This window comes from Heliconius melpomene, chromosome 13, assembly GCF_056956725.1.
Source record: "Heliconius melpomene rosina isolate 202511_hmr_F chromosome 13, ASM5695672v1, whole genome shotgun sequence".
Taxonomy (NCBI): domain Eukaryota; kingdom Metazoa; phylum Arthropoda; class Insecta; order Lepidoptera; family Nymphalidae; genus Heliconius; species Heliconius melpomene.
The window spans coordinates 1,559,495-1,574,707 of NC_140401.1; the positions used below are offsets into that span (position 1 = coordinate 1,559,495).

Genomic DNA, 15,213 nt, shown 5'->3' on the forward strand with positions numbered 1-15,213 from the left:
TGTAAAGTAAACAACTTAGTTCATATTGCCATGCAAAGTTCTGAAAGTCCTTCAACTTGTCGTTCTGTTGAGGAATATGGCTTCTGAAGTATTCATATGTCTTTAGTATTGCTGAAAATAAAATTTTAGTGCAAATATTCTATTTTTAATCTTAGCATATTTACGACGGACTGTTAATTTAATATATTAAAAAACACAGAATTTCGTGAAGTGATATATTTTTTTCTCTAACTGCAGCGATTGTGGTTTCGATTTCTACTTGTGAGGAGTGAATTATTTTAATCACCTTGTTCTATTGTCAAGACAATTAATTTTTAATTTTAATTTTTTAATCAATTTTTAATTTAATTGTGTGGCGAGTTTTATACAAAATAAAATTACATGTAATTTGACATGACGTGTGCATTAAATACGTGTCATACTGCACGGCTCGTTCGTGTACTTTCGCATCTACGGTTTCCAAGAGTCAAACCCTCGTCAGGTTTCAGATTCACAATGTATTTCGAAAAAATCTTATACCTCCAAAAACCAAATAAAAGTTAAGGATTTGTTCCTTGGAGGCAGAAAACAAAATCCTGTATTTTTCATACATTTTTGATTGATGATTCTACACATTTTCAATTCCGAAATGTATAGTTTGTTTTCCAGGATGTATTTTTTCCTAGCCAGCTAGAGTTGGATGGATGTTAATTAAAATTCAATAAATATCGGTTCGATGGGTCCTACACCCACACCGGTAAATGCAACGGGCGCTTGATATAATTTGTTATTAACAGTGTTACCCTTTACCCCGTTTTAATAAAAGCTATTTATATAGTTAGACGATCGTGAAACATGTCATTTATTTTATCATATTCAATATATTTTTAATAAAAACAGATTTTTCATTTATGAGAAAATTGATGCTTTTGGCACATTTGCAAGTATAAAAGTATTATTTTGTATCAAAATGTATACAGCGTAAGTTTTACCCGAAACTTTAACCTGAAAAGTAACTTTAACCCGAAAACTGGATCCATTGCGTGATGAGTTGCGGAATTCAACGCCGCGCTTTGCCTCGACACCAAAGCGAAGAAATGTAAATATATGTATAAGTAAGCGTCGGTGCTTTTTCATTGAATCTCAAAGTATCCCTTGAAATTAAATAGAAGAAAAATAAATAAATAACAGAATTTTGTAATTTACAATTTCTATTAATGATAGGTTTCGCCCGCTTGCACTATACGAATATTTATTTCATGTTTATGTATGTTTAAACATGTTTATGAAATTTTGTTTATTTATTATTATTATTTAGTTTAGGCCGTGAATTCTAAAAAACCACGAAACACGTGTTCAATAAAATATTTTTAAGAGTTTGAATTTAAATTTTTATAAACATCAGTGGCGATTTAAAGATTTTTTCCATACAAACTTTCAATCCCCATTAGGGGTATCTTTATAGGTTTTTATTGCAAATCCAAAGGATATCGGTATCATTTACTATTACATTCTCTATCTATCCTACTAAATTTTACTCAAAAAATACTTTAAAGTGCCAGTACTTTTATCAGTGCATAAAGTGTTGATTACTGAAGTTAAAATATTTGCGTATCGAAAGTATAACCATCGAGTCCAACCGTAAAACTATATTCATATTATTTAATATTATAAATTTTGAAGTGAGTATGAGGATTTTTTTCATTTTTAAAGTATTCCACTATTAAGAAAGAAAAATACTTAAAATACTTAACTAAAAACATATAAAAATTTGAAAATCTGGTGGTAAGTGGGGAACAAACTGTCCCTGTGAAAAGCTCCCTATCCTGATTTACAGCCAAAAAAGCGTGAGACTGCTTTGAAATGTCTACATCAAAGTATAAAATAATTTGATAAATAATTTATTATTGCGCAAATTTTCTGCTATTGACAGGTCAAAGCTCAATGCAACTTGTCGCCAACACTATTTAACATTGATTAAAATTGTTATTTAACGTACTTTACCTACTAATTATTAATTTCATGAATTATACAGAACTTTTCTTTTCAAATACAAGCATAACTTTATTTAGATTTCTCTCTTCACGCTGTATCCCGGATTAAAAACTTTAGCAGAACAGAACTTAAGACATTCAATTTTTGGGACGTTATATGTTGTTCCGAAAATCAAGGCTGCGCTTTGATGAAATAAAAATAGTTACCTCGGCCCGAGCGGAAATCTAACATACAACTGTCGTGGCTACAGACAAACTCTGTACTACTATGTATGTTCTTATCAATAGTTTTATAATTGTATAAAAAACTATGTCATGTGGCATAAAAATATATAACTACTTAAATATTTCCGGAGTCAAATTATAACCTATGTCATATGTCAATTCTGCATAATCAATCTATTCTACCATAAGGGTGTTACATTATATTCTAAATTCAAACATCATATATTGAAAAATAACATTTGAGAACATCCCACGTTGCATTATGCAGTATGCGGTCATTCCAGAACTCGTCTCTCAGTGGTAAGCGGTTTTATAACAAAATAACGTTTTAATATATCTTTGCTATTCATATTACATTGTGATATTTCAGCCATGTTATTTGAAATAGCTTATTTAATCTTAAAACTAATGTAAAAAGTTTTCATAACATAACTACCTACATACTAGTAGTTTGACTAAATAACAAAAATCAAATCAATCAATCGGTGTTAGGATGAAGGAACATATCTCCGATACCAATAATGGACATAAATGTTTTCAAAAGAAAACACGTTTGGATACTTTCTCCACTCGGCGCCCGTTCATGAAAACTTTGAAGTCACAAATCCACCAGAGAACAAGTACATCCAGCTCAATTAAGAAATCGTTGGCGGTAGTTTGTTATAATAATTATATCAACTGAAAAACGACCACCACAGTCTACCCGTGACCACGGACTACTGCAAAGTGGTCGAAAGTTAATTATATGCAATCAATCCGGTTAAAGAGTTTCATTTAAAATATATATTTCGAATGGCCTTTGACTGACATTTAATAATTATAAAATGGTAAAAATGTATTAATATACAGCTAATTAAGCACTAATTGTTATATGTGAGTATGTTTGTTAATAATATATACGTTTTTTAGTTTCTCGTCGTATCCTGTACATAGCAAGATAGTCACATCGAATCTGAGAACCTAGTGCTTAGATAGTCTGGTCCCATTAATACATTTCTGTTCCCCACTTTCAGCCGAATTCCGAAGGCATAGCGCGTTGAATGGCGGAACTCAACGCTGCGCTTTCGCCTCCTTACTAGAGCGAAGAAATGAAAATATAATTAATAAATAATAGTTAATTCTCTCAAGTGGGAATTGAAACCACAACCTTCGCGCTTACAGTCACACTCTTGAACCACTGCGCCATGACGGCTCCAAACGCATAATATTCAAAACAGTACTTTTCTCATAGTAACAAACGTAGGTAACATTTTATTATCATAGATATATTATCTGATTATAATGTACATATAAGCATTACTATTACAATCCAATACCTTCATTCAGAGCTAGTTTTTTTATAGTTTCATGCTTATTACAGGGTAGGAAAAGAGAAGTCATTCTCCGATTTCTGCCCAAATTTGAGATATTGCGTGTTATGTTGTATAACCCACCCTTCGTCATACTCGAAGAGAGAATTTAAAATTAATAATTGCCCCAAGTGGCGATCGAATGATCACAGCTGTCACGCTTGTAGTAAGACGGTGTACCACTGCACCACGATGGACTATTTTTATTTTATTTTATTTTATATATTTATGTAAATATTATTTTATTTTAAAAATATAACAATAAATTACCCTTGAACAATGCAGAAATTAATGATATGGCTAACATATTGATTATTCAAGAGGCGTCCAGACGTCGTTCAGGTAATTGTTTCTTCCTGAGAAGCCTGTATAATAGCAAGCAAAGCAGAGCAGAGCAAAGCGACCTGTTGTGTTATTACTTATGTATAGAATCATTTCACATACATATTAAAACTTTAAATTAAGCTCATTAAAATGGATAGAAATATTAAAAATTGCAAAATAAATAATTCCTTAGTTTTAAATATATCCTTAGTTCTAAATTTCTACATCCAATATAAAATATTTATTAAATTTATTGATTCATATTATTTAGAAAATAAATCGAAGTAAACGCTGGAATACGCCGCTCCCGTACTGTAATTAGAGTGTGCATGACTGAACTCGTTCAACAAAGCGGCGTTGGATTCCAATATCCGACAATCATTAAAGTGGCGGTAAGTAAGGAACGGAGTAGCTTGTCACTGTACTTGCAAAAAAAAGATAAAATGGATAAAAAAATACTTAAGTCTATTGTGATACAGGCGGTAAACTGTAACCGCAATGGTTGTGAGTTCGATACCGCCTGAGGGAATGTTTCAAACAAAGCACCGCTGCAGGTTTTATCTGATCAGTTTCATTTTGCAAAATTTGTTTAGAAGAGAAGGGAGTGTAAATTATGTTAAATAATTTAGTTAAATTAATTACATATAAAATTGCTGCTATAAAACTTAAATGTTAAGAAATAATATCAAGAGTCTCTGATTTGGTTGGAGATTTGGTCCACTTTCCAGACAACAAATTATTTTCATTTCCCGCTTTGGAACAAAAAGAAGATAAGAAGATTTAGTTCTTGTCAATTACACAACCTAAAATAATAACTCTATGAAACTTTCGTTTTCCATTCAAATTAAGAATAGATAAACACAGCCTTATCACAATCAAAAACACGAGTACAATCGCATGTACTGATAAATTGAACCAACTTTCTATGATTCAGAAAGTGGCCGATGTGGTTCGGCCCTGTGAACTAAGCTTCCAAGAGATAGCTCAGATGCAAGCTCAAACTAGTTCTGACGGTGAAAGTTAAGAGGTTTCTTCGCAGCTGCCTCACACATTAGTATGTCTAGCAGACTTTAGACTACAATAATTCAATATATTCTCGAAAGGAATTGCATTTATATTAATTAAAAAAGTTTTTTTTTATAATTTAAGAAATATTTCACCCCACCAAGGGATGACATCGCTATTGAACATTAGATTCCACCTGCCCATCCTCCTATATCCGTGAAGTCCCACCATTCAACGTACAAAGATTGGGATCCACGCGGAAAGTGGCCAACGAAATGTCTTGGCACTACATTTTTCTGCCAAACCTGTTATGCGAGTGAACTCCAAAATGGAAAAAACCTAAAATTTAAATTTTATCATATTTCTTAAGTATGGAATTACATTCTATATGTATATTATATTCTAATATTATTCCATATAACTATAGCCCAAAAAATGTTTTTACTTGTTTATCTAAAATCCCTAGTTGTTGAATACACGTCATTTGCGTTATCATGCAGTCCTCGTGTCAGTTGGCGCCAGGTGACTAATTTAGCCTTTACTCCACTCACTTAGAATTCCTCTCGTTTAGAAACAAGTTTGACTAACATTCTATATATTAAGTGTATTGTAATGATTCACAAATTATGTCGTCTCTAAAAATAATACATTTTCTCAGAAAAATTCACGATTCATTTTATGGATTTTTGCAGAATTATTTTTATGCATTTTTTATGCAACAGCTTTCAGCATGCAGACATTCCGTTCCCCACTTGTAACCTAATTTTCGAGATATTGTGTATGGAGTGGCGAGTTTTTCTCTCTACCAGAGCGAAGAAATGGAAATTATTTATTAGAATGATTGATTATATTAATAAAGAGTCGGGATAAAACCTACAACTATCGCAATTACAATTATCCACTTTTTAGAATACATTTAGATTTATTGCTATCAGAGATCCTGTTTTCCATTAAGTAAAAACTTGACAGAAACTTGCTTATATTTTATAAATAATTTGAGTTCGGATCTAAAAATGTCACATCCCAGCGAATTACATAAAACAATCCGTCTTGCGCTTGATCTCTCTCCATCCATGTCAGTCTCCCGCTGAATGAAAATAGAAAGTATAATAAATATATCTGCAAGAATATTACAAAGGGAAACGCTTTAATTATCTGTATATGTTATAATAATATATTACTTTGTAACGCATAAGCTCAATTTTTTTAATAAACAATACTTAAATAATTGAGGACACGCTTTTGTGAAAAAAAGGTTAAAAATATATTTTTTCTAAATTTTAATTAGGAATAATGTAAGTAAGATTATTTTTGTGGTGGACTCCTTTATAAGTGATCATTGACACTATGCACTCCACGCTCTTTTTAGATTGCAATAAATTTTTTTTATTTACACTATACTTCATACAAATTTATTCTATTTTTACACTATTTTAAATTCTAACTTACATAATTCTTTTCAAATTTTAAAAAATATATTCTCACGTTTTAGTACATTTTACAAGTTTCTTTACAATATTACATTTTTTTTTGTTACATTTTTTATGAAAATTGTGTTAATTACAATTTTATTACATTTTCTATAAAAGCGTGTTTTAACTTTTTTTTTTTTATTACATTGTCGTCGATCCTTGGTAAGTACGCAAAATTTCAAATGAATTACGCTTTAAGTTTCCGCCACAGAGATTCATACAGACATACTTACCGAGCTAATAAAAGCGTTAAAAAGGGCAATAATATCATTCAATGTGTTAAAAAAAAGTATATATATAAAACTTACAACTATTACTTACTACTTGGTATTGCAAAAGCTATTGATGAACATAAAATCATGAACCATTGGCTCATATTAGTCATCATTAACCTCGAATTTAAATATTTTATTACGCTTGTATGTTTTTCAATATAGTGTTAATTTTATATTTAAGGAACTGTGTCATTCGGATCATAAATTTATCCCATACTGGCCTTGTCCTTATATGGAAATGCACAGAACAAATTGATCAAATTGGAAAGGATGAAGTAATTTCATCGTTTTTGCACTTTTTTAAGGTATAAATGCCACACTAAAGATGGAAAATGTCAATGAAAATTATTCTATGTATTTTGAGTATTTAATCGTAGTGAAACTCGGACCCGCGCCTCTTGTAATACAGGAGGTTCTTCATCGCAAAAAAAATTTAAACATTTAAATAAACATTAGTTAATTTCATAGAATAATCATATATCCTTTAAAATATCAAAAAATAGCAAAAGTATTAACATACAGAACCATATGTGCATTTCACTCGTAAAATGTAACAAATATTATTCTAACGTCGCTATACGCCGAGGAATGTAATATCATTGCTACGTGCGACTCCTTTTATGGTTCTATTTCCATCGGGAATCGCTGACCTTATTGATATGCGGTTTTCACTGGCCTATAAATCTAGAACTATATAGACACATATAGAGACACTTGCAGAAGCGCTTAACAGTGAATTTAAATTGTGAAATATATTTTTACTTTAAAACTACTACTAAAATTTTAGTGGTAAAATTCTTTATTAGGTTTGAGTGTGTCGTGGTAAACGCGTCAGTTGTGAGTTTGATTCCCATTTGGGGGAATGAAATATTTAAAGTTTTCGTTTCCTTACCTCTGGTAACAAGGCATAGCGCGAGGTTTAGTTTCGCAATTCAACACGCTATGCCTCAAGAATTCGGTGGAAAGGGTTAACGAAAGTGTTAACCAAAAACTTAATAGGTATGAATTGTCAAACACTACATAGGTACCCAGGTTCCCTTTGTCTACCCAGTTATGTGCAGGATAATATAATAAATAAAAATAAAGTCGAGTACTTTATTCTTACAAGGTAGTTTCTGTCTTCGTATATCTATCATGTTAATGAACCACTTTTTCAATGTCTGTCCTTTACCGCTTATCTCATCAACTACGTAACGATAACGTACTGATACTGTAATTGTACGCATTAATGTTTATTCAGAAGGCTGTGATAGCGGTAACTTACGTTAAGATCCACAGTAATTGCGATCCTAAATCAGTTTGATAAAATATAGACTTGGGGTGACGTCACTGTCGCAGGCGCAACGAGACCGACCAGGCGACCGTCTAAATATAGAACGTAAACATCTTAAGTGATTTATTTCATAATATTAAATAACAAACAATGCCATAATCGATTCTCAATATATCGAGTAAACTGGAAAAAAAATCGTGTTACAAAAAAAGGCTTGTCAATTGGGGTGAGGGGTCTCTACAAAACATAACCTCCAAACGTTAGGCTATTGTCCGTAAAAAATGCAGGCATGGCGTGAGCTAACGCTGGCCGGCTCCGTCAGTCAGTCTGCACCCAACCGAGCGAGAGCCCGCGTGCCGCGCCGGCTCCCCACACTCGATAACTTATCAAAAATATAATTGTATGAAGTCATCGATTAAATTAAGTGCCGTGGAACCTTACCGTTGCCATTATATTTATGCCCAAAGGATAGTTAGAGTTGGAGTTGCCAAATTGTCCATGTTCAAGTTTGACAGTGAACTCTACAAGTGTCCGTGAAAAAGTTTGGTGCGATCCGATTGGCTGATTTTGTTTTGATTTTTGTGTAACTTAAGGATGAACGGGACGCCAGCCAGAAGGCCGAAGAGCGCCTTTTCCGAAACGGTCAGTTTATTTAATATATTTTATTATGTATATAAATAATATTATTTCAGATTAGATAGAGAGATATCTTTATCTTTATAAACATGCGTATGAATAACAGAAGTGACAGTAATGTATGTCAATACAAAACATGAAACATATGTTTTGTGACAGTTAATAGTAATAAAAAACATGGTTTAAGATGCAGTGTCAAAGTTAGCCAAGAGCGAGACGGCTCACACGAGCAGGACAACACAAAGGTGATTTGACCGCGTGAAACGTATCAGTCGTTGCAACCGTAAACAAGTATACTATAGCCTCTATGTAGAGAACGGTCGTAACTCATAGAAACTAAATGTACTCTATGTTAAGTTCTAAAGTAATAGCTTTTAACTATTTTACTAAGGTAGAGTAAGGTAATGTAGAGTTCTATAGTAATTCTATAAATTGTATAAAGCTTTTTCTATAAACTTTAAATGTAATTTAATGATATAGAATATATCAATAGATTACATATACTCGTTCATATATCTAATATATGGAATTATTGTTCCCAACAAACTACTTGACGTCTACCGAGAGCTCTCGGTCACCTCTTGATTAAACTGATTTGCCGCTTTGAAAATGTATGTATGTTGATGATTACAATACTATATGTTTTGGAGCACACATTTTTAAAAGTTTATCGTAGGTTTTCTAATAATTCCAATTATAGAGCTCGTCGTGGTACAAAGAACGACTGTAAGCGCGACGATTATGGTTTGCTGATCCATTCTCATTAAAGGGAATTATTTATTTATTTTTTTTTCGATTTTTTTTATTGTATATTTTTTTTATTGCAAACAAGACAAAACGCAGCGCTGAGTTCCGCCACTCAATACGCAATGTTTTGAAAACTGCGTGAGTGCTGAGGAACGGAGTATCTTAACACTAAGTTTCCCCTGTCTATCCCTGCGGGATACAGCGGGAAGCTTAAAATAATGATTTAGTAATATTAATAAAGAGATGATCATAGTTTTCCAAACCGGTTATACGTAGATTTTTTTATTGGAATGTAGCTCTATGTATAATAAACGTGTATTTATTATGTGGACGAAATAACATAGTAATGAATAAGAAAAGATTTATAAAATATAATAAGTGTAGATAAATGAAAACAAGAAATTCAATATCCATGTAATGAACGTAATTTGTTTATTTTTGTTTAGAAATTAAAAAATATATATATGTAAGAAAGAGCTTACATCCAACTTGATTAGTCAACTTTTAGTAAACTGTTTTAAAATAAACAAAAACAACTAAAATAAATAATATATATATATATATTTAAATAACCTAGTACCTAACCTAACTTATAACACAATTGAGGCTAATCGAGCTATCTTGTCCCGCTAGAAAGGATCACATGCTCAGTTATTCAGTATATATCAGTATATGGTGAGTTTTGAATAGCGCTTAGCGACAGCACAGTCACTTAGAGATGCTTCTCATATGAATCTACATTTTAAATAATAATAAGATTCTGTTAGTTCATGTTGATTTTAATAATTCTGTAGTACATAGATATGATAGACTGTAAGCATTGTGGTTTTGGGTTCTCACTCTCTACTCTCTCTATATAAGACATTATACCTAAGTTTACAAAGTCTTAAATTACTATACAATTTAATATGTTTCATATACACACTACTTTTTGCAGTATAATTTACCTAAAATAGTGCTGAATACTAAAAATACACCCTTTGTAGTGTATTTAGGTCAAGTTTTTAGTCGAGGTGATTTCGAGTCGATATTTCATTTACCTTGAACCCTGCAAAATGTCACGCTAAAGTTTGTATATATTTGAAAATTAAAAATTCATCATTGTGTAATTAGCATATAATAACTAATTAACGATCTAATAATGATATGAGATGAGAGGCAAAGAGCGGCGTTGAGTTCCGCCACTCAACACGCAATGCTTCCAGAATTCGGCGGAAAGTGGGGAACGGAGTGTCTTGACACTAGGCTCCTTCTGCCTACCCTGCTGTGTGTGGGATACAGCGTGAATCTAATTATTATTTTTTTATTTTAATTCCTATGGTAAGAGGAATTCTTCTTGAGGGAATGAGATTTTCTTCTTAACTAATAATCAGCGTGAAGGTGATTATAAAATTAAGTTAAGCAATTCTCAGATAAAATGTAAAAAAAAAATAACCAAATATTATATATTTTGTAAAAGATATAGATAACCAAAAAAGCAACAACGAGAAAAGGTTTAAAATAAACCAATGAAAATTAACCGTCAGCAGCTTAATACCTCGTTAATATGCACACCACAGCGGCCGTATTAAATTATATATATGATTTAACGTTATAATGTTGAAAAACTGTCTATATTTTAGCATAAATTATAAATTAATATGAAATATGTTATGAAACGTCAATACAACGGTTTAATTGATAAACTAGCTTTTTTACGGATTCTCTCAAAATAACTGAGAAGATGGAGACTGTCTTATAGGTACATCTTCATTATCATTCCGCACAAAGCAGGGTAGGTAGAGGGAACTTGGGGTCTTTAGTGCTAAGAAACTCTGGCCCCCTTAAGACATCTCCTCCGCCGATTTCGCGGTTGTGTATTGAGTGGGGGAACTCAACACAAAGCGCTTTACCTTGTCACCAGAGCGAAGAAATGAAAATATTAAATATTTCGTACCCCAAGTGGCAAACGAACCCCCAACCGTCGCGTTAACTCTCGCACCCTTGTAACTCTGTGCCATAAGGGACTTTGAATATTTAAACTAAATAGATAACTATTTGATTTGTAACTGTTGGTAGCAACATTCTAATTTGATTTATTTTTTATTCGTAAAAGTGTGTAACATGAAGATAAGTAATGGTATTTTCGACTCATTTTTGATGACGCATCAGTTCTCTGATAGCATAACTTTAAATTCATGAAATCTGGCAGTCATGGTTTTTAATTAGCTCTCTCTTTTATCTTCACACATCTGAAACATTTTGTGGGGTAAGTAGAATGTGATGATTAGTCACTCCACTTATCGCTTCTCACATACTTTTTTAAAAGTCAAAAGCCGTTTTCGTGCAGTGGCCCATGCTTGTAAACGCATAAACGGGACTGTTATGGGTTTAATTCTCATTCGGAGGAAAAAAATTCAAGATATTACGCATTGAGTTTCGGAACTTAACGCAGCGATTTGCCCGAGTGGGTAAATAAAGATAGATAGTTTGTTCCTTCAAGGACAAAGGAAATGAAACTCACAGCCATCGCGTTTTCAATAAGACGCTAGCCAATAATAGTAATTTAGTTACTTTAGAATATACGAGAATATTTTAAAAAAAAGCCAAGTGCAATTGGGATTTGGGCGAATCCGAATTGCAACGAAGGTTCCGTATCAATTTCAGGATTGCTGGCCAAGGTCAAAATTCATAATTATAGGTCTACGGGAAGTACACTATAGGTGTTGATTACGCGACTAATTTCATACAAAATGTAGCCAAAACGAAACGATTAGAGCTTGATTTGACTTCAACTTAATACCTCCACGTGGTCTTGACAGACGGACAACAAAGTGTTCCTATAAAGGGTCTGTTTTTTTCTTATAAAATGCAAAAATCTAAAAAAATAAAAATTTTATAAGTAACATATAAATAAGCTTATCTTAAATGACCGCTTAAGGCATTTTGAATAAAGGATACGAGATAAATATGGAACATGCAAAGGTCATCAGAATAAAATATTTATAGGTGTTTCTCATCAACGTATTTACGATCACCTTTACCATAAATAGATGCTATTAATATATTATAGATTTTCTACATAAGCTGAATACAAGCATCTCTTATATACTTTATAAATAAAATAAAATCATCTTCACGCTGTATCCCGCACACAGCCGGGTAGGCAGAGGGAACTTAGTGCTAAGACACTCCGTTCCCCACTTTATACGTGCTTATATTTTGAATTTAACTATTATTATAACTATCGATAAACCATAAGTTCCATAATCGATTATCGATCTGTAATTCATAATCTAAAATAGGGTATCTATGATCATTGATTATTGAAAATCGATAATAATCAATTGATAATCCAGTACAATTATAATCTACATTTTCCGCCTACTTTGACACATTTTGTGCTAAATAAGAGTAAGAGTATCTTATCACTAGGTCCCCTCTGCCTACTCTGCTGAATGCGGGATACAGTGTGAAGCTCAAAATGAGTAATATGTAAACAATTGTGAGTTCATAAATTTTCTGTGATTTCAAATTTAAATATATTAAATTTAAATTTAGTAGTTATAAATATACTCATATATTTCCAACGTCATAAACGTTATCAAGGCTTTTACTTCTATAAAATCTAACCATACTGCTTCAGTACGTAGGTGCTATTCTTAATGACCTATAAAACGTTTAACATATATGTATATGTAAATAATCCTAATGCAGTCTCTTGAAAGCTGTTGTTCTATGACAATACGCTTAGTATATATATTACATATAATACCTATCACCTAACACAAATATAAGTACAATATATAAATCAAGTTCAGGTTTTTTTCTAGCGTGGCAGAGAAAAACTAGTAAGATACTCTTTTCCGTACGACAACCACGACCTCGCAAATATATATAAAGAAAAAATGCAGCAATATTAGATTTTTAAATAAATAACGCGTATTTAATAATATTATAGTTATGGGTTCGATAAATATTGTTACGATACGGCTGTTTTAATGTAAAAAAATACATAAATTTCTAATCGATTATTATTTTTCTAGAAGAGAATAAAACCTGTTGTGTTGTCTGTACTCGTTTATGTTATACTTTTAAAATAAAGCCAAGGTGATTTGAACCTGCAGCCTTCAAATAGCAAAGGAACTACGCTAAGATAGCATCGCTAAACACATTTTTGCAATTATTTTTATTTATACTATTATATAAAATTACTAAATTACGAAGTGATAGAGATTGCCTTTTATAATACAACTATTTCAAAGTCTTAGAAATGCATAGAATTTTAATTAGTAAGTTTTGTACGACTAACTAACTATAAATATGAATTATGTAAGTATTTTTAGGGAAAAGCTTGAGGTGTTAGGTTACGACGTTAACGTTTCGCCACTCAATGTCAAAATTGAGGGGAAAGTAGGGAACAGAGTGTTTTAACACTAGTGAACGTAGTAGTAATGTAGTTGCTACCATAATGTATTATATTATATTATTCATTAGTTATATGTATAATACATAATTTTTATATTTTTGCATTATAATGGTTGGTAAAATTAAAATGTTTGGCGCATACATCACATTTTTAACAATCTGTCACTCTCGGAGGCTCGTTTGCGATGCAGGTGTTATATAAAGCCGTTATATAACCGAGGTTCCCAAATAAATTGAGATAGGTCTTCATATGCCAAGTCGCAGTGAAGTGTATCGAAACCTTTTAATATAAAAGAATCGAAAGATCAAATAAATCTTTTAAAACTTATTCCAATATTTCAAACTATCTTAAATTCCGAGATATTGGATATGAAATGATGAAAGTTGTTTGTTTATATATTGACAATAGCCATATAACCTTTATAGTGGCGTTTGGCATTGATGGAAACACTAGTAAATATATATGTTAAACATTTTATTGAATCCAGAGGATCTTCTTTTATTTCAAGCAAGTGTTTTTTCCTAATCCCAAAAAATATTAATTGTGTGTGGAACTGCAGAGCTTTAAGAAGAAACCCAGCCCTTTTTAAATTTTGAAAACGAAAAAGGTAAATACCGTTTATTAAAAATTTTCTAATAGAAAAACATACAAACAGTTTCAAAATGTTTCTTTAATACAGACGCGTTATCGAAGCGTTGATATTCACAGAAACAGTAATTTGAAACATTCCCGCAAATTGAAAACAGTTTCTAATGAAATGATCAAACGCGGTTTTCTCCGAAGTCTTGCAGTTAGACTATTGTGCCAGTAATATTTACTATTCAAAGGTATAAATAAATGATATTTTATGTACATAAGTAAATTAATGCCATAGTGGTGTAGTTGTAAACAACGTTATAAACGCGATGACTGTGAGTTCAATTTCATACTGTATTATTTCAGTATAAGCATAAACGTTTAAGTAAAATACTAACATAAAAATATATTTCACCGCAAATTGAAAATTGTTTAAAAAGTTAGTTAGCTGTAGCTATAGTCTATTGCTAAATGTGACATTAATGTATTTTTATTATTTTTTTGAAAATAAGATCTACTAATAAGAGATGTCGGTGAACCTCTCAATTAAAACACGAACATATTTTCCTTAAATATAATATAACCAAAAACAAAAGTCCTTTTTTTCCTATATAAGTAGTCAGGAACCATGACTTAAACATGAAACCTTTGATGTCTTTAGCCGCCACTGGTATACAAACTTCTGTAGTTGTATTTTTGCAATTGAAATTCGACGACATTATTAAGTCAGGAGCGAGAATGTTGCTATAGGAATGCAGTGAATCACCTCGCGTTGTCTGTAGAAATAGTTTTAGAACAAACTCTGTACGTAGTCCTTTTCAGTAACTTTATATGTACAATGACTTTATCTTTTTGAGTATATTTGTATGTTATATATTTATATATTTTATTTTTATTTATAAGTTATGTTTTAAAATACTAATTTTATATTAATATATGTTTATTATTCT

General features: G+C 31.6%; 2 protein-coding genes across 2 annotated transcripts in view; one reads left to right on the forward strand and one right to left on the reverse strand.

Annotated features, from left to right (window-relative positions):
• Positions 1–15,213, reverse strand: part of LOC146532409 (uncharacterized) — a 182,635-nt gene that overhangs the window by 126,646 nt on the left and 40,776 nt on the right. The gene's annotated exons all lie outside the window — the stretch shown is intronic.
• Lmpt (four and a half LIM domains protein limpet) overlaps positions 8,219–15,213 on the forward strand; it is a 123,122-nt gene continuing 116,127 nt past the window's right edge. Inside the window, exon 1 of the mRNA XM_085195780.1 lies at positions 8,219–8,538. Coding sequence (XP_085051906.1) covers positions 8,491–8,538 — 48 coding nt within the window. The 5' untranslated portion in view covers positions 8,219–8,490. The remainder of the gene's footprint in view (positions 8,539–15,213) is intronic.